Raw genomic sequence first — 19936 nt, 5'->3', positions numbered from 1 at the left:
TGCATGAGAAATTGTAGGTTTCACAAAACTAACCTCACTGTGAGTGTACAATGTACAGTATAGGGGGAGGTTGTTATTAATTAAGTTCTTGTAACAACTCATTTCTCATCCACAGCCACTCTTCCTGACTTTTTCCCAGTGCAATGCACATTGCTCTATACGCGCAATTGTCATTACCCACAGGATCATCCACTTTAACAATATATTTGTGCAGTTCTTCTGGAATATCCAAACCGTAATGTTTCGGCCCCCTCAGGATGCTAATGTCTAACTTTTGAGGTGATTTTTTAGAAGAATTATTCCGTGGTGTGGTTGTTTAATTTAGGTGGTAAAGGTGATTTTTTAGAAGAGTTATTTCGTGGTGTGGTTGTTTTTTGTGGTAAATGTGACTTTTGAGAAGAGTTATTTCGTAGTGTGGTTGTTTTAGGTGGTAAATGTGATTTTTGAGAAGAGTTCTTCTGTGGTGTGGTTTTTTTTTGTGGCAAAGGTGGTTTCGGAGAAAACTTCTCTGCAGGTGGGTTTGGAGTAGTGTATTTCGATGGTGTGGGTGTTTTATGAGAAGGCTTGGAATTTGGCATACATTTCGATTGTTGCGACGAGACCCACTCTTCATGTTCACGTTGGGAATGTTCAAAACCAGATGAATCTCGCTTTGAAGGGTTCTCATCTTCAGTTGGAAGCTTTCTCTTGCAGCTATCCTTAGGCCGACCTTTGGTTTTCGCCTCCTCATGAGGTGGTTCTAGCCATGTACTTTCTGGCACAGCAATCTCCATAAGTTACCTAACCATAACCCTCTACTCTTCTTCAGAAGCCATTTCATACCTTTTCATAAACATATCCATCGAAGGTCTACAATTGGGACTAACACCCACCGACACACTTGGAAAAGCAAACAAAGTTTTCCAAAAGGGATCGATAGCACTCAAAGATATGGAACGTTCTTGCTTTCGAAGTTCAATGATTTCGTGAGCACATGGAAATCCATGACTGGTGCGCAAATAACACCCACAAATGAACTCAGAGTCTTTAGCAGCACGACTTACACGGGTATCCAGTTCTTCATAAAGCAAGTCAAAATATTTTTTTGAGACCAGGTTTCTAAGTTCACAAAATAAAGGAATCCGGTGGTGGTGTTGGGTTACAATCAGACTCTTCTCAAATGTTCCTCTAATCTTAGACATCTGGATCTCTAAAATTGGGTGGATCAAGTAAAACATACTTAGAAAATCATGTCTGTTTGTGTTTCCTAGAACACGTTTCACCTGAGCATGAGACCCTTCGACTCTATTGGTCGTTGTACTTCCAAAGTGAATGTGTTGATCTGTCCAACAACATACGAATCGATCCTTGTAGATAACCAAGTCTCTCGCAGATAACTAACAAAATTGGAGTACTCAACCCTATAGTGTTTTTCCAAAGCAGCAATTCTACGGTTGAAGATATCCTCAATCCTCGATTTCACTACAGTGTTCCATGGGAACTGGCCTTTATCTACAAGTTCTGTGGTGGGAAAAAAAATCATTGTATTTCTGAAGGAAGCACATAGAGATATGTTATCTACAGAGATGTTTGTGCGCGTCAGGAAACACAATATCAGCGGCACTCATCAAGGCCAAGTCCCTGTCATACACGATCACAAATGGCCTTTCTTCACCCAAAAAGTCGTTAAACTGACGCAAAGCCCACTCATAGTCTATCACTCTTTCGGATTGAAGCAACACTTGACAGACCGTGAAAGACTTCCAGGTTGAAGTCACCCCCACAAACTGTACAAAAGGCCACCGATACTTATTGGTTTTGTAGGTAGCATCTATGATGAAAACTTTTGGAAAAGTCCGAGCCATTTTAACACCGTCTGGATGGGCCCATAACAATCTCGTTATCTCATCCATATTTGTATCCTCTCTCACCTCCTCGAAATAATGGATTTTTGCTAACAACTCACGCAATCTCTACATTTGCGAGTGATCGTTCATATCCAATGTCCTCACCTTGTGCCTGGCATTGTAGACTTGACATATGCTAGATAGGTTATCAGGAAACCTATGTCTGATGGACTTCAAAACTTCTTTAGGCTTAACTCCATTTTGAGTCATCTCTGACAAGAACTCGAATTGTGGAACGGTCAGTCAAGTAGCAAATGCATGTCCTTCAAGGGTCTTCACCAATGGATGGTTGTGAACACCATTAAGAACGGCAATTTTCCAACTATCGACAGTGCCGCGTTGGAAAATACATCTTAATTTAAATGGACATCCACGTTTCTTGGTTCCCGTATTTCTCTTATTAGCTTTCTCTACCTTTTTGTGTGAGCGATACACATTTCGAACTCTCATAAGCTAAATCCAGCCTTGGTACTTTCGGTTCCGTTAGCATTCTGCGACTTCCCAATTACCACAACCACATTACATTGTTTTTCCCGAAAGCGATTCAACCAACCAATTCGTCATTACGTGTATGAAATACCTAAAGATATGAAAGAAAACAACAATCAATAAACTAATATAATTTCATTTAGAAAATAAAAACAAGTGAAAACAATGCCTACTATGTACCTCTTCCGTAGTAAATATTTATGTTGTATCCATTGAAAGCGGTTAAACATCATCCACGTCATTCGAGTTTCCAGAGTTCTCGAAACACACCGAAGGATCCTAAATGAAGAACAGTTGTTAATTGATGTATTATGGACCCCGTAAAGACATAGCCACACTGTTTGGCTTAAGTACCAAATGCCACAAACACACCGTTTACCACTGTTTGTGTTTTTCTATGTTCAAATCCTAAAATGACAAGGCCACACCGTTTGGAATAAGTCCCAAACGGTGAGGACACACTGGTAAAGAGGCCAAAAAACATAACTCTATGTTTTTCCAAGTTCAAATCCCAAACGATATGGCCACGTCGTGTGGACTAAGTCCCAAACGGTGTGGCTACACCGGTAAAGAGGCCAAAAAATAGAATTTTATGTTTTTTCCAAGTTCAAATCCAAACGATATGGCAACACCATTTGGGACTTAGTTCAAACGGTGTAGTCATATCGTTGGGAACTTACTCCAAATGGTATGACCACACCGGTAAGTTTTTTTTTTCTAAGTCCAAATCCCAAACGACATGGCCACATCGTTTTGGACTCAATCCAGACGGTGTGACCAGACCATTTGGTGTGCAATACGAACGACCTAGCCGGGTCGTTTAAGCCTCAGGTGTTCGAATTTTCTCTTTCTGCCCTATATATCACTGTATACATGCATAATTACTACATACATAATTACTACATGCATAATTACATTTAATTTAGATTTATCTTATTCTTATTAAATGCATCATCATCTATTTCTCTATTTTCTTCACTTTGAACTTGTTCTACATTTTCTTCTTTAATGGGGTCACTTGGAACTTGTTCTACATTTTCTTCTTGAATGGGGTCATGATGCATTACATTTTCTTCTTCATCTTCATGCTCTTCCATTAGTGTTTAGTGTTAGTGTTAGGATATAGTTTTCTTTAGGGTTTAAGGTTTTTGATGGTGGAAGAGAAGAGAATAGAAGAGAAGGACTGAAAAGGTTGCAACAAGTCAAATTCACGTTGGTTTGGGAGGTGCCCAACACAAAACAACTTTTGGGGCCAATGACACATTTGTAATAATTGTTTTTGTTTTTGGGGTCTGCCCAACACAATATGGGGTCCGGCAGTAACGAATACCAATAAATAAAGGCGATTCACACAGAATAGTCATAAAAATATTTTAAGGAGCTTTTCTTGACGATTTAGTATATAGCGAACTTGACATTTTCAGAAAATCCGTTAGAAAAACTTAATATTTTCACGACACCTGTCTTACACTCGTAACTATTCAGCAACAACCGCCATAAAAATATCACCAAGACACTTATCTCTTATCTTGATGGTTTTGACAAAGCTGTCAAGATAGAAAAAAAAATAGCCAACATAATAGGTCCTTTTTTTAGTAGTGAATAATAATAATAAAAAAAAATTGCATGAGTTCATCAAATGAGCAAAGCGAGTGTTCTTGGGGTGGGGGTTAAAAACTTTGTTTGTCGCATGGATATCTATCGCCAAGGAAAAGAAATCTGTCTCCTCCCTCTGCACCTGCTTCATTACTTTGTGTTCTTGATTTCTCTCTTTTTTTCTCTCCTCTTTTCGATTATTCAATTTGTTATTTCTCATTCAATTTTCTTTGAAGTAATATGTATGTTCATATTTCCCTCTTTTGATCTCTTCCTCTTTCTCCTCCCTCCCGATTTTTTTTTATTATTTTTTTTTTATAAGTGAAAATTTTATTAATAATGATAACGAGTTTTACAAATAATTAGGACAAACGTGCAACAAGCTGCGCTGCAAGTCCTTTCTGAATGGAAATTTATTTATTTATTTATTATTTATTTATTTATTTTTCAATTTGGCGATGATTAGCAAGTTTGACACACCGTCTCACGATATACTAGTTAGACAATCTTACGTTGCATAAATTTTCAATAAGGGACTGATAACACAAGCTATGCATACATTATAAGTTTCTATTACTCTCTTGTCTCCATACTGAAGGTTTTTGGATATTATCTATAGTTGTTATCAAAGAGAGACCAAGTTAAATATACATGATATTTAAACATGGACAAATATATATTCAACCACCATTAATTATCAATTGACTTGTAATGACACATTATAATCCAAATCGTGCAATGAATATTCACTCATGTAATTCAAAACCAATGGTTTGTGCATATTTAAGTGAAAGTACACTCATGCAATTCAAAACTATTTGAGTTTGTGCATATTTGAGTGAATAAACTCATGCAATTCAAAACTTATTTAGTTTGTGCATATTTGAGTTTATTAAGATGTGTGTCCATCAAAGTTTTGCTTTGGAGATAGGGTTTGTGACCCTTTTCAACACATGCATCATTATGATTTGGTAATGATTTATATATTTACCCATGCAATTCGAAACTTTTGAGTTTGTGAATGTTTGGGTAAATCTGTAAATGTGAATATGTGCCCATTTAAAGTTGATATTTTGGGGCAGGGATATTAACCATATTCAACATACTCTTACAATTGAATATATTTATGGTAATGATATTCATAATAATAATAATAATAACCTTGGATAACATACCATAGAGTTACTTAAAGTATCACGTAAAACGTAATTACATAAAGTATCACATAAACGTAACATTAAAATAATGATCGTTTTAACAAATTATTAAGTATCACATAAAACATAAATAATATAATTGTTTTAACTCCAAAATTAAGGAGATCAAGCAGATGCTTTTTAAGACATGTGAAAATTAATTTAAGGTTACATACTTTTTGGTCTTAAATTAGAGATGTACGTAGAGCGTGCTAATAACGTGTTGCGACTCAATAATGATACAAATGAGTAAAGTTCAATATATGAGAGTAATAGATGAATTCTTATTATGAGTGTGTCAGAAAATGAGATGAGGTTTACATTTATATAGATGAGTGAACCTCCTCCAAGATATAAAACATAATAGGAAACGTATGTTAAATAAGGTAATGTCTTCATAGATAAATGATAAACCTCATAGTGGGCAGCCACATTGGGCCAACCTATATATTATAACAAAAAATAATAATAATAAATCAGGAAATTAAGAAACGGCAAAATTACGATTGTGCAAGATTCACTGTTGCTCGCAAGTCACGCCCCGGATTTTTATACTGTTTAGATTAGATTGACAAACTTTCTGTGGGCACTATACTCTATATGTATAGTGAGTACGAGTACGATCTACGATCAGATGTAACTTGTGCTACATGCCTGCATGACACTGCAGAATCCACATTGTGTTTACAAGCAGTGCTGACCCTGAGGACAGTCCACACAGGCGGCTGGCTGGGGCCCCAAACTTTTACCCCAAAATAGGGCCCCTAGTCAGCCAGTCCGCCAAACTTGCCCAGATCCAACTATATCCCACTCAAAGCCCGTTTCAAGTCTATTATCCAACTCAAAGCTTGTTTCAAGTCTACTCAATATTTTCAATACTTTTAAGCCCAAAATTGGTCCCTCTGCCATATATGCCAAGTGCCATTAACTCTCTAGTCTCTACTCTGTGCCATATGTCTACATGTGATAAGCCAGACCACTAACAATTTTGACAGGCCATTTAGTTGTGATTATTTTTACAGTTACATTTATTTGTACTATCCTCCAGCTTTCATGGTTGACTAAAAGTTACCCATAGTGTTTATGTTATACTTTCAAACCATAAATATTTTTTTTAACAGTGCAAAAACAACAACTAGATCATTTTCTACATCAAATTGAGACGTGTTTTTTGTTTTTTCCTTTTTATTATATTATATAGGCTCCCATCTCGGAACTTGCCTAGGGCCACTTCAAACTTAGGGTTGCCTGATCTTAGCACTTTTCAGTGTTTTTAGAAGTTGACTTACTACGTGCTAAAACTCAATAATTCTTTACTCACTGTTTTTTTTCTTTGAGAATGTCAATCTAGTTCGAGTAGGGATTTCGTTCCAACTTCTAAGACAAGAATTTAAATGATCACAACTGGAATCTACACTTTGGATAACTAAGTGAGAAGGATTTTATAGATAGATTTTTTTTACACAAGTTATCTAAAATTTGTAAGTTTGTTTATAGTTAAATGAAAGAGAGAGATAGATAGGGAAGGATTAATCCTACTCATGCAAGGCCTAGCTACAAGTCTTTTAGAAACAGGTCACTACCATCTCAAATCCCTAACATAATATACCTATCTCTAAACATATCATGCTAGCATGTAGAATTGAAATGATATTTCATCTATGAAATATCATTCCAACTCCTAGTTCTACTTTACAACAATTGATCGGATAATTGTCAATCTCGTCATTTTGGGACGGGGATGAAAAATAGAACCTAAGTCTTTTAAGTAGTGATTTTGGAATCCTAAATTTGTAGCATGATCCTCACATGAGCATCATTAACCCTCCCTTGGGAGAGTTTTAGCTCATGATCCTAGGATTGAATTAAACTACAAGAAGATATGTGAAATGAAAAGAAAAGAAAGAATGAAACAAGAAAACTACAACTGTTTACCTAAATGAAGAAGAGTTTTTAAAAAACTAGAGAAAGTTCCCCATTAACAAGTTACAAGCTTTTCTCTAAAAACTAAGAACTTAAAAACAAAATTGAAGACATGGATGTAAATGAAAAGTAAAAAAAGTCAAGGAAGTAAAAGCTCCCAACTCCCAAAATCAGCCCCCCCTTTACATAAGAGAGCCTTTTTCTCTTCTCCCACGTGAAAACTCTCCTCTCATTTATTTTTCACTTATCCACAACTAACCCCATTTGACACCTTTCATTTTTTTAGATAATCATCACCTAAATCCAACTAACTCATTAACTTCATGCAAGGTGTCAAATTTGCACCAATTATTTGCACCTTTGTCTTGACTTGCATGATGACTCATCAAATCTTATGGGCCCGCCTAGTGGGTCCACGTCTGATGTCCGATGGCGGTCCGGTCTTTTGGCATTTTACAACTTCCTTCCATTTATTTGTAGAGTTCATCCTTGAATGATCGTCGGAGAGTAGCTTCGCTCGTCGCATTCGAGTCTGGTTCAAGAGATATGAGCTCGGAAGTTTGATGCTTACATCGCGCGTAATCCGTTTATTTGGATTACGTACTATTTGAGTCTTTGGGCTTTAGTCCGAATTTGTTGGGCTTCACATGGGCTTGATCGGAAGGTATGTGTATACTCCCTATCCGTGCTTAAATGCTGGCTTTATCATCATTTTTACATTAGTTGCTCCAACCTGCAAAAAGCACGAAGATGCGATTATTTCATGATTATTAAGCACAAAATTGACCGAAATGTTATGTCTCTACAGGTTTTTATAATACAGTTTTGGGTGCTTATCACTGCCCCTGTTTACAAGTTTCATTTCTCTCAAATTCACATTACACTACTACCCAAGAAGCTGCACCAATTGCGCTCTTAGCTCAAAGGACCTTCTTTTGTTGATAAAAAGCTTTTTAGTTACGCTAGTTTTGATCTGCAATATTTTTAATTTGCTTTCTTGTTACACAGTATAAGATTAGTATTGACTTCTACACTCTTGTGAGCAGGGCCAGCTCTACCATATAGCAAAATAGGCAGTTGCATAGAGACCCGACAAGCCAAGGGCCCCAAATTCAGCCCATTTTTACTTGTTGACGAAATTGGTTTTGATTTTAGTATTAGATTAATGGGTGGGTCTTTAAGGTGTTGCTAGTGTTTTAAAAAACATTAGGTGGTAGTCGGGCGGTGGGAACTTGCCTAGTGCATAAGCCTTCTAGACAGTGCATGCCTAGATGAGCTAGGCGCTAGACGGTTTTTTTCCCCTAATATATATATATATATATATATATATACATATATTATACAAGAAATGAAGAAAATCATTTACCATAACTCAAAAAATAAACACAAAAAAAGATATTTATTATGAAAATGTGTAATAGTTGAAGAATATTGACTTCATATAAAAACATATCCTTTCTTATAGTAGCATATAATTTACATTAGACTTTAGTCTTTTAAACTCATTCAAATCTTAAACCTACACGGGTCTTTAATTTTCGATATTTAATTATTCAAAAAAAAAAAAAACTTGATTGGACCGCCTAGAGTCTACCTAATCGGTCTACCGATTTTTTAAACAACTTGAGCCTAGGCGAGTCGGTTGGGCACCGCCTAGCGCCTAGAGACCGGCCTATACCCATTTTTAGAACAGTGGCTGTTGCTAAGGTTTGGGTTCAGTTTTTTATAGATACTAACGACGAATGTTTGGGTTTTAAGGTTTGGGGCTTTGTGCTGAGTCTGTTGTAGCCTACTGTCTATGAATATTTGTGGAGCCTGAAACGACGTATATTTCAATGACAGTATCATGTACGTGTACCATTTAGGTTCAAGTAATTTTTGAAATCATTGAATATGTTAACATATTCCATTCGATACTTGTATTTGATAAAAGGTTCTAATTTAATTATGTATGTAGCTTCTCTCAAATCTGATCAAAGTAGGCTCATATCACTATAGTCCAAATTCAAGCTCCCCTTCTCTAATGGTTGAAGGACCCGGTTTCACCTAGGGCCCCCAAAAGCCTTGAGCCGCCCCTGTCTGTGAGGTGGAGGCCCTTACATAGTCACTTGATTTGTGGACTTTGAGAAAACATTATTCCTCATTGTGTCATTTCGACTCCAATTGAGGCCTTTACCGACATTAATTACACTGGAACAGTGTTGTGCCTTCATAAAAGAAAATTTTCTTGTTTTTCTTCAAACCACAATATATATAATATAAGATTGTCAACAAAAAAGTCTGACAACAATATAATAGAATATTGTACAAACAAAAATTATGAGATAAAAGATTCACAACACAACTTCCTGTTCCTAAGTAGATTAATCTCTAGTGGAAGAACACTGAAAGATATCGGAGTTAAGTATATACCTAGACCAGACATTCAAATCATTCATATGGCGTTCAATGGTTATTGTGAATGCCCTCAAATAAGCTGAATTAAGCTTAGCTGTAAGTGCCCATGCCAACGCCAGTCTCGTATGGTGACTGGAAGCTGTCCCTGGCCTTTGAGTAGCAAACATAATAGAACTCAGTTAGTATCCCTGTAAAGACAATGAAGGCTGCCCCTGCCGCAAAGACTCCCTTTCTAACGGTCTCGCATGATGGAGGATCCTCTCCGAAGATTGTGTTGTATTTGGTATGGTAAGCGTTCCTCACTGATCCCGCTAGCAAGCACACCTCGGCAATAAAGAATGTGACCCTGAAACAAGTCATTGATAAATACGTTACATATACTGTGATACTGGACAAAAAAGATTGGTTTAATCCCATTCCAAGAGTTGAAACAAGGCAATCTTGATCATGGATCAGTTGGCTATCTCTTTCTAAATCCAACTGCCATGACTGCCAACAAACAACCATTACGTACCAACATGCTATGAATAGGATGATTGCCAATGCCCTTGAACCTCCAGGACGTAGAGCCCTCCCACAGCAGAAGCATTTGCTTGCGACCATGATTAAGAGTTGACCGGCCAGGAGGAACAAAAATGATCCAACACCATAGCCAGTAGAGATGTCTGAGTCATACCTACAGTAGTTATAGTTCTTTTCACTGTCTGTGACAATATTAGCCTGCAAGAAAAGACATCCATCTTGGTACTTAGACAAAAATAGGCAATGTACAATATTAACTTGACTCTCTGTATGAAAGGAGCCCACAACTTGTCTTAAAAATAGCGTTTTTTAATGCTATGTGAGATTTCTTCTCTTGCCAATTGTTTTTCACAGATTGCTCAGATAGCTATTTTTGTGCCATTGAACACCTTCTCTGGCACAAAAACCAGTTCCAGTTCAAAAGTTTCACCACATATATAAGAAAATTGACCGCCATACTAATTTATTTCCGGACTATTTTACTTATCATCTCTACTTTCATGGAGCCGAAAGGGATTGTACATCACAATAAGCATTGTGAGTACCAAATCAGAACCGATCAAATTAGACATCAGTATTTTACACACAACGAGAGGATTGGTAACCTTCCACTAAATTAATTTTATGAAATGAGTAGAGACGCTGGATCCTTACAAAATGAACAGAATAATCTAATCCATGAGGGGAGAGAGTTGTTGACCTAGGGAGCCTAAAACCCAAATCCCATCAGCAAATTCGTAAACAATATCATCATACAACAAAGTACCCAGTAACATCACTTAATTTGATTTCGAAAGTTTGTTCCTTACCAAATCAGATCCAACCCAGTTCACCCCCAAGTAGAAGGCCAGAAGGGTACTTCGATTGGATTTGATTTGATCAACTATTTTATTGGACCCCAATAGTTTCATGTATCGTAACCGAAAGTCAAGATCTGAAACCCAAAGACAATACCAACTTAAATCTGGCCCAAATCTAACCATGGTCCATTATCAATTTCCCCTGGACTAAGGTCAAATGAAACCCTTGGTCTTGCAATACTATACAGGATCAAATCTCCAATTACGGAGTTAAACACTAATATCAAGATAAGGGGCTTCTTAAAAACCCGTTTTGCATCTCAAATGAACAAAAGCGAGTCAAATCACAATGCACAAACTAACATCATACCAGCATGAAGCGAAAAGGGTTGTAAACCATCCTATTCTCAAGCAAATTCACATCAAGAAAAACCAGAGTTGAACTATAATATAGATCTAATAACCATGTCCCAGTCAAGCATGCAGTTAAAACTTGAAATCCATGACTCCATACAGATAAAGAAAAAAACAAGTTATAAAAGGGGTGATCAGAAAGGACATACAGTGCTCCTTCTTTGTTCAGCAGCAACAGCAAGACCAAAAGCAACGAGATCAAGAATGAATACAAAAACTAATATAATAGTTGAAGAAGCCATAATAGCTGTTCAAATTCACCAAAACTTTCTAACTCAAAATAAAATGGTGTGAATGGCGTTTCAAGAGAGTTATTAAGTAGATTTAAGAAGCTAAAAAGGTATGCGGTTTGTTGTCGGTGTCGAGTTACTACCAGTTGGTAGTAACGTACAGCCTACTCTGAGCTGGCTGACATTTTTTATGTTGATGGGATCAGGTGGGTGTGGGGACCACTATCGTGTGAAAATATGATATTGTTGTATTACTAAAACTGGGTTATGGACGGATGGCAAAGCAAAGTATTCAGTATTGTGAGTGTTTTGATGGGTGCTGTGTCCGTAGTGTACCATACAGTCTCTCTAGTCCGAGGTTCCGAGTATATTTGCTCGTGCCTCTTTGTAGGAACGTGTGATGTTGGTCTCGAATGGATACGGGTGAACAGCTTTCAGGGTTTTAGCTGGTTTAGGACGATATGGCATGTGGGGAGGATTTGAGCTGGTTTAGGACAATATGGCGAATTCATGAAACGTGCCTTTGGCTGTTGGTGCTTTAGTGGTGCACTGGGCATGGGTCTGGTGCATAGCATTTGGACTTTGAGTTGGTTACAAGACGACTGCCACATTCATGAAAATTATGCGTAAATTTAACACACTCTCAGTTGCATCCTTGCATTTGGATTTGAACTGACCACTTTCTTTTTCTTTTCGTTTCATTTCATTAAAGTATAAATTAATACAATATTTCTGTGTATTTGACTAGTATTTCGCATGCAAATTCAATACGTGGTACAAGATTTATTTGAAATCTAGTTCCATTTTCTCCCCCCGAATCTAGTGAAAATTAAGGTTATATATCTACACGTATATTCTTACTTGACCTATCTAATTTGGAATTTTGGATGAGACTATTAAAGCTACGTCTTGTTACTTTCATAGCAAACATGAATAATCGAAGTATTGTCCTCACATATACTCCAACGCTCTACCAAAAGAAGAAGGAAAAAAAAATCCTATGTAGTATCAAGTTGCCATTGTTCAGACATCCTTGTTTTTTAAAGGAGTACGTGCACCACCATACCAAATTAATTACATTTCTACATATAACCAGTTGCTTGAAACATGTACATCTAACATACAGCAATATCAGCATGACATTTCAACTGCCGGATATACACGACTGATTTCTACTCATAGTCCATCTTACAATTATGTGCACTGTATCATTTAATCAGAGTGTTCCACATGGCAAACTGTTGGTGATTACGTTGTCGTAGGCAAATATCGTCAACCCGATATTCCAGCCCATATATCATGATTAATGAGAAATATCGATATAAGAATCGATATTTCGCAATTGTAGTTTGTATGTTGTAGGTATAAGCCGGAAAAAGAGGAAGATAAAGAGAAGGGATACGTGGCGCAAGCTGATTGGATAAAGTTGTACTTACACTACTATATAAAGGCTGGAAATGAAGGAAATGATTCATTGGAAAATCATTATACAAAATCTGTAAACTTAGAACAAGAGAGAGAAAGAGAATATTGTAACCGATACTGATATTCAATAACAACTTCATTTTCAATTCGATTCAATTCTTAACCTTTACTTTTAGTAACTCATTCTTATCAATCTTAGTTAGTTTCTTCTGATCACTACATTAGCGTCGTCTGGGTTCAAAGACAATGGTCGATTGTTTTGTCTTTCGTTTATTTTTCTTTGATCAAATCCATTGATTGAAATCTTGGTGATAAAGAGAAACTATTGGTAAGATCAGTGAGGGATAAAGGATCAAGAAAGAACATTCTTTTCTTGGTTTCTTTGAAGTTTGCGAATCTATTGTGAAGGAGTTGGAAAGAGTTTGAGAGGATCAGTGGAGAATAGGAATTTGGTTAAAGAGTGTTATCAAGATGCCTCCTAAACGAGCGACAACAAGTAAAGCATTAATGGTAGAAGAAGCAAGTACGTCTCAAGCAGCATCAAAGAATGCAGATCGAAGAACTAGAAGGTCAGCAAGTTGACTGGTGGAAGAGGTGGATGAGGTACAAGAAAAAAAAGTATCTCTGAGAGACTTGTTAAGAAGGATGAATGAGTTCGAAAAGCAGAATCAGATGTTAATGGATGAGAATAAAGCAATAAGGGAAGAGAAGGAGAAGCGTGCTGAAGACGCTATGTATGAGAAGGATGACGAGGAGTCGAGTTCTGGAACTCCAGTAGTACGAAAGAATCATCTCGAAGAGAGAAGAAGGAGTCATCTTGAAGAAGTACAATCTGTAGCGAGAACGACACCGAAAGTGGTGCAAGAAGAAGAAGGTAAAGCACTAGTCACAAAGGAGATGGTGCAGGAAATGATGCGGAAGCAATTAGGATATCAGTTATTGGAAAAGGTCTCGGCGTCGATAAGAAAGTTAGCAGATGATGTCAGTAGAAACCCATTAAAAAGGAGATAGAGAGGGCCTCGTTACGTCCGAAGTTCAAAAATCCAAAATCGAGCCAATACGAAGGAGCTACTGACCCCATGGACCATCTTTTTAGTTATCGACATCAGTTCTCGATATATCAGGGCACCGAATATTGGGATATTGTACTATGTCGATTATTTTCGTCAAGCTTGAAAGGGAAGGCATTAAAGTGGTTTTGTACAATTCCATAGGGGTCCATTTCATGCTTTCGAGTGATTGAAGAAAGGTTCCTTACTAATTATGGTCACCAAAGGGTGAAGCCAAAGCAGGTGTCAGCCTTGTTCCAATTGAAGCAAGTGAAGAAGGAGTTGTTAAAAGATTTCTTAACAAGGTTCAAGGCGGAAACGCAGTTAGTGGAAAGATTGGATGAATCAGAAATGACAGTTGTCATAGCTTTTCAAGCTGGAGTAATACCAGGATCTTATATGCCTAAGTATTTGTTGAGGAAAAAGGTGAAAATATTGCAAGAGTTGTATGATAAGGTGGATAGAGATATCATAGTAGAGGAGGGGTTGAGAACCGCCATGGTGCAAGCGGTATTGCAAGTCACCGACGCAGGGAAAAAAGAGAAAGATAGTAATGATCGCTATGAGAATCGAGACTCCTCGAGGTTAGATAACAAAAGACCTCAGGAGCATTATACAAATCGAGATAATCAGCCTCAACAACAAAGAAAGTATGACAGAACATTGAAAGAAAAGCTTGATTCAGGTAATTTCATAGCTCTAAATTCCACGGCAGAAGATATTTTGCGGAGAATAGCAAAGGAAGATTTTGTGGTGTGGCCGAAATACACTCTTAGAGAAATGAAAGGAAAGCCTTATTGTAAATTTCACAAGATTGAGAACCACGAGACTAATAAGTGTCTCCAGTTATTAAAAGAGATAGACAGGCTTATGAAATATGGGAAACTAAGAGAGTTTTGTGCCGATGTTAGACCTACAGAGACAGCGACCATAAGAGAAAAGCCATTGGGCATAATAAACATGATTTATAAGGGGGAAATTCTTCAGAATTTTTTTTTTTCGAGATAAGATAAGGAAGATCTCGACGGTCAAAGAAGTTCTCGAGGTCAATATCGAACCAGTGCTAGTTAGTCAGCAGCTGATATCGTCTAGCATTCTTGGGGCAATCATGTTCGTACCGGAGAACTTGTCTAAGGTAATGTTGCCACATGATAATGCTTTGCTAATCACTCTGCGTATTTCGGGCTATGATGTACAGAAGATATTAGTGGACTGTGGTAGTTCAGTTAATATTTTATTTTGGAAAGCATTCAAAAGAGTTGGTCTCGATGAGTCGCATTTAAAACCACCAAATAAGTTCAATTTATATGGTTTTAATGGAACTTCTGCCAAACTTGCTAGGGAGATAAAATTGCCAGTTCGAGCTGGGCCTCAAATGGTAATGACGAAGTTCATGGTCATCAAGCACCAATCTGATCACAATGCTATATTGGGAAGGAAATGGATACACAAAATGCGTGTTGTGCTTAGTACATTTTATCAAGTTCTCAGATTCCCAACCATATATGGATTGCACGAGATTAGGGGCGATCAGTCCGAGTCAGAAAAATGTAATTTCGTTATAGTAAAGGGAATGATGAAGGGGAAAAGCCAAGACACTGGGGGCGTCTTGGAAAACTCTACTTAGCAATTACAACAAACTTTACCTGCCGATACCAGCATACAGATACAGGAGTAGGTAAAGTTCACTCAAGAGATGAACAAGCATGAGGAACTACCATGGGAAAGAAAAACCATAGAGGCGGTGGACAAGATTAATATCGGTAGGAGAAAGTGAGCGTCATACGTTCATCGGTACAAAAATGGATGTAGATATAAGAAAGGAGTTGATAGTATTTTTGGAAGAGAATCAAGATGTTTTTGCATGGTCGATGTCAGATCTCATTGGTATCGATCCAGAAATATGTTCGCATAAACTGAATATGGAGGAAAATGCAACTCTAGTACATCAGAAGCATAGAAAAGTGAGGCCAATGTATGAAGAAGCAGTCCAAGTGGAGATACAAAAGACGTTAGATAATGGTATCATTAGAGAAGTTGAACATTCTGAATAGGTGGCAAACATAGTGGTTGTACCCAAGAAAGATGGTAGGGTTCGAATTTGTGTCGACTTTACCGATATAAATAAAAAGTGTCCAAAGGATCATTATCCCATGCCTAGAATTGATGAATTGGTTGATCGAACAACTGGTTTTGAGTTGATCAGTTTTTGTGATGGTTATTCAGGGTATTTTCAGATTCTAATGGCTGTGTTAAACCAGTTAAAAACGGTGTTCATGGTCAATGGTGGAATATACTGCTTCATCAGAATGCCATTCGGGTTGAAAAATGCGGGAGCTACTTACCAAAGGCTAGTGGAGAAGATGTTCAAGAAACTCATCAAACGTATTGTCGAGGTCTATATCGATGATATGGTCATCAAGTCTATAAAAGTTAGAGATCACGTAAGCACTACAAGAGATGGGACCTTTTGCGACCATATTATTACCGACGCTTTCAAACTGTTGTTGATATATAGCATCTGCGACGAATTTAAGGGTAACAAATAAATTTTGGTAGTGTACATTGTGGGGCACTAATTGCTACGCTTTTAACAGTTGGTAAAGATATTCCATGTTTTATTTTCTAAAGAAAATAGTTTATATTTTGTTAAAGTTCAATAGCTACGTTTTTAAGCGTCGATAATGATAATATTTATCAGCAACCCTATAAAGGGTAGCAACAGCTATAACATCGGCTACGCTTTCTATTACATCGCCACGCCCGTGATATCGTCATTTGGTCTTCTTTAGGGTAAGTGGGCGCTGATAAATGTTGTCATTTTTTTTCCCCCCATTTTAGTTATTTGGCCAAAATTTTCACTAAATGCGCCAAAATTTTCAGATATTTCGCGGGCTTATGTTTTAAGGAAAGTTGAAAAATAAATCAACACAAAACCAAAACTTCATCAATTTTGTCCGACGATACAAAACCAAAAGCAAAAAAAAAGGTTGCAACTTGCGATTTCCTGTCTGTCTCAGACCACCAGTAAGTCTCTCTCTCTCTCGCTCTATATATATCTCTCTCCAATTGAGAATATTTATTCTCATCTTCCTGTTGGCAGGTATCCAAATTTCCATATTGTTGCTCGGGTATCTCACAATTTCTTAAGTTTTTATCTCGGAATTCCTATTGGCAGGTATTTTAATTATTTGATTATGACTTAAATTGTTACTAATTTTGGGTTTTGTTATAGTGCAAATTATGACTACTGGGGTTTGGTATAGTGCAAATTATGCTTCGTGTGTTTTCAGGTTTGGGGTTTGGGGTTTGGGGTGTTTAAATTTTTGATTTTTTTTTGTTCTCTTAGTGTTGGTTATATGATCTATGAAGGGTAGTGAAAATTTAGACCTTTCTAATGTGAATTGTTTGCTTCATTTTGCTATAATGTGGGGTTTGTTTTAATGGAGTTTGTTTAGATGGGATTTGGTTAATTTTGGGTTTTTTCTTCTTCAATACTCTAAAAATCAAAACTTTCAAGTTTATATTTTAATTGCTCTCTTTGTCAACTGAATACTACTTTGTTTAGATACTTTAGGTAGAAAAGTTAAGGCTTTGTTGCAACCGAAAAATTCGCTGAAACAGTTTTTTAGCGGAAAAGCTAAGGTATTTTTGGGGTTTTTGTTCTAATCAAGCTAGAATTTATTTTTTGGGTTTTAAAAAATCCAGAGTAAAAAGTTGTTTTTTGTGGAGGATAAATCCAGATAATTGGCCTCAACTGGACACTTATCTTTGTACCTATGAAGTGTATATTAGTTTACACTTTGCTCATTTTAAACGTTGATGTCTAATGAGTATGAAGGTGTTCTGAAGTTAGTAAAATACATATAGCTAATGAATAAATCTTTATGAAAGTGGCTTTCACTAACTATGAGTGGTTTATCGATCATAACTAGAAGTCATGTAGCCTTTGCCCCATGGATACGTAGAGTCAATTGTTCTTTCCTTTTATTTAAAGTGTAAGTGGTGTAGTGAGCTTGAAATCCCATGCCCATATTTTATTTGATAAGGAATTGTTCTTATTTTTTTTTCATTTTTTTTTCTGTGTCCATGGATATATATGGTTAGACCATTCACACATATATTGATGTATTGGTAACACATTGCAATATCAAGTCTCAAGAGTGGAAGATTTGATATTTTAAGCCTTAAGATGTTTACAAAACCGAAAAATTCAATTCATGATACCTCAAATCTTCTAACAATCTAATGTGGCGTCGCTCTCTGTCTTGTTCTAATTAATATGCCATTATCAGTCATCTAATCTGTATTTTGAGATAAAGACGGATAAGCATCATTAGATTTATGCTTGTAATCCCAGAATCATTAAAAGAACTTGTTAATATATGTTCCTTTGTCAAATTCTGCACATGCCCACTTTTCTATCACACTCTCTTTTGTTCCATTATTACTTCTCCCACTCTCTCCCCTATACATTTACATTCTTCTCCTTATTCCTATCAACAAAACTACTATTTGGACTATTTACTTCTCTAGATAAATTCCCTTGATAAGTTTTATCCACAACCATTCTTGTTATATTTTTCTCATTTCAAAGTAAAATTCTCACTCTGGGACTTGTTTGAAACTAAATTCCCATCATTAAAAGCGAGTAAAGCTAGAATTTTTTACTCACTTCTTTGAAAATTCCTTCTTGGGCAGTTTTATTCCTACTTGAAAACTGGAATGGCCAAGAAACAAGAGGAGATTTAGTACTACTAAAGCCTTGAACAACAGGGTATAAAAGAGAAGCCTTTAAAGGATGGTTAAGAAACAAAACAGTTAACAAAAGAACAGAAGCTATAACTCCTAAACCAAAACCATAAAACACTCTACTTTTTGTAGTTATAAACTGTTCTGATAAACCAAGTGACCTTAGAAACTTTTTCAACTCCATTGTACTACACTAGTATGTATAAGCATGTATGTGTTATGTATATAACTCTTTGTATATAACAATGTAGATAAAAATACGGAGATTACTAAGATGGGTTTGGAGTTTGAGAATAGTTAAGTGGTTGGGTTTGAGAAAAGCAAAGAATGAGTCTTGAAAAGAAACAGAGGTGAATGAATGAAGAAGAAGAAGAAGGTGAAGAAAAAGCCATATATCTCATAAATTATGAGATATATGGCTTTTGAACAATTGTTATCATTAGAAAAAAAAAATGTAGTGTGGTGATTAACTTGAGTTCGGTGCACCCTTGAATGTTTAGTAGTAGTGTCTTTGGCTTGTTCAATTAGAATGCCCAACATCTTTTCCAACTCTGCGTTTGTTCTAATTGAATATGTATGCCCTCTTTCCTGTTCATGTGTCCCTCACACCCTTATTTTAGAACTGGATTAGATACTAGAATATAAAAAGAAGAAAAAAAAAAATGTACTCATTGGGGTGATGAAATGGTCTCATGGTTTCGACTTGGGTCTTTGTATAACTATGTACTATATACTACAAATGGTTCAAGTAAGAGATTCTCTATAGAAAAAAAAAAAGTTCAAGTAGGTGATCCAACTAGATTGCAAATAAACTTAAATTATTTAAGCTTTGAAATCTGGATCATCGTCTTGTATTCTTCGTTTGTTACTTTAAGTGTTCAATTTTATAAATTTAGTCTGTTTGATATATGTCAAAGGGGCTACAAGATATTTTCATTAAATTAGTAATATATACCTTTTCTGATGTACCCATTATGTATCAGGTTTCAAATATTTGATACAAATTGAGCCTTCACCTATAAGACATAGCATTCAATATGAGCTTTAAGATACAAATTGTAAATACTATTCTAGATGAGCTTTAAGATACAAATTTAGAATACTAAGATTGCTCATTCTCACATGAAGCACTTTGAGATGGTAGCTTTTCATCTATTCGGCCCATGCTTTTAGTTCTTTTGTTTAGCTAACATGACTAGGTGTTGAAAATGTGAAAAGTTTAAATAATTGTAGTTATGATTTTGACTAAATTTTCTA

General features: G+C 36.4%; 2 protein-coding genes across 2 annotated transcripts; one reads left to right on the top strand and one right to left on the bottom strand.

Moving 5' to 3' along the window:
* Positions 1–9312: 9312 nt before the first annotated feature.
* LOC147504966 (uncharacterized) lies at positions 9313–11842 on the bottom strand. Its single transcript, XM_086557605.1, has 3 exons — positions 11373–11842; positions 10002–10207; positions 9313–9833 (listed from the first exon to the last, which is right to left on the bottom strand). Exons 1-3 carry the CDS (start codon positions 11463–11465, stop codon positions 9578–9580), a joined length of 555 nt encoding a protein of 184 aa, XP_086413731.1. The 5' UTR covers positions 11466–11842; the 3' UTR covers positions 9313–9577.
* A 1681-nt stretch (positions 11843–13523) lies between these two features.
* Positions 13524–15554, top strand: LOC147504965 (uncharacterized). Its single transcript, XM_086605421.1, has 3 exons — positions 13524–13859; positions 14093–14833; positions 14937–15554. Exons 1-3 carry the CDS (start codon positions 13524–13526, stop codon positions 15552–15554), a joined length of 1695 nt encoding a protein of 564 aa, XP_086461547.1.
* The last annotated feature ends 4382 nt before the right edge of the window (positions 15555–19936 follow it).

Source organism: Coptis chinensis, chromosome 4 (assembly GCF_015680905.1).
Source record: "Coptis chinensis isolate HL-2020 chromosome 4, ASM1568090v1, whole genome shotgun sequence".
Classification (NCBI taxonomy): domain Eukaryota; kingdom Viridiplantae; phylum Streptophyta; class Magnoliopsida; order Ranunculales; family Ranunculaceae; genus Coptis; species Coptis chinensis.
The sequence above is the reverse complement of the archived record's forward strand: the minus strand, read 5'-3'. Positions and strand labels throughout refer to the sequence as shown.

Excerpts from the sequence above, each read along its gene's own strand:
- LOC147504966 (XM_086557605.1), bottom strand. The coding sequence starts at position 11,465 with ATGGCTTCTTCAACTATTATATTAGTTTTTGTATTCATTCTTGATCTC. Across the intron at positions 10,208-11,372 it reads CTGAACAAAGAAGGAGCACT|GCTAATATTGTCACAGACAG; the intron begins GTATGTCCTTTC and ends CTTTTCTTGCAG. Across the intron at positions 9,834-10,001 it reads ATCCTATTCATAGCATGTTG|GGTCACATTCTTTATTGCCG; the intron begins GTACGTAATGGT and ends GACTTGTTTCAG.
- LOC147504965 (XM_086605421.1), top strand. The coding sequence starts at position 13,524 with ATGAATGAGTTCGAAAAGCAGAATCAGATGTTAATGGATGAGAATAAA. Across the intron at positions 13,860-14,092 it reads TAAGAAAGTTAGCAGATGAT|GGGTCCATTTCATGCTTTCG; the intron begins GTCAGTAGAAAC and ends ACAATTCCATAG. Across the intron at positions 14,834-14,936 it reads TAAGAGAGTTTTGTGCCGAT|ATAAGGAAGATCTCGACGGT; the intron begins GTTAGACCTACA and ends TTTCGAGATAAG.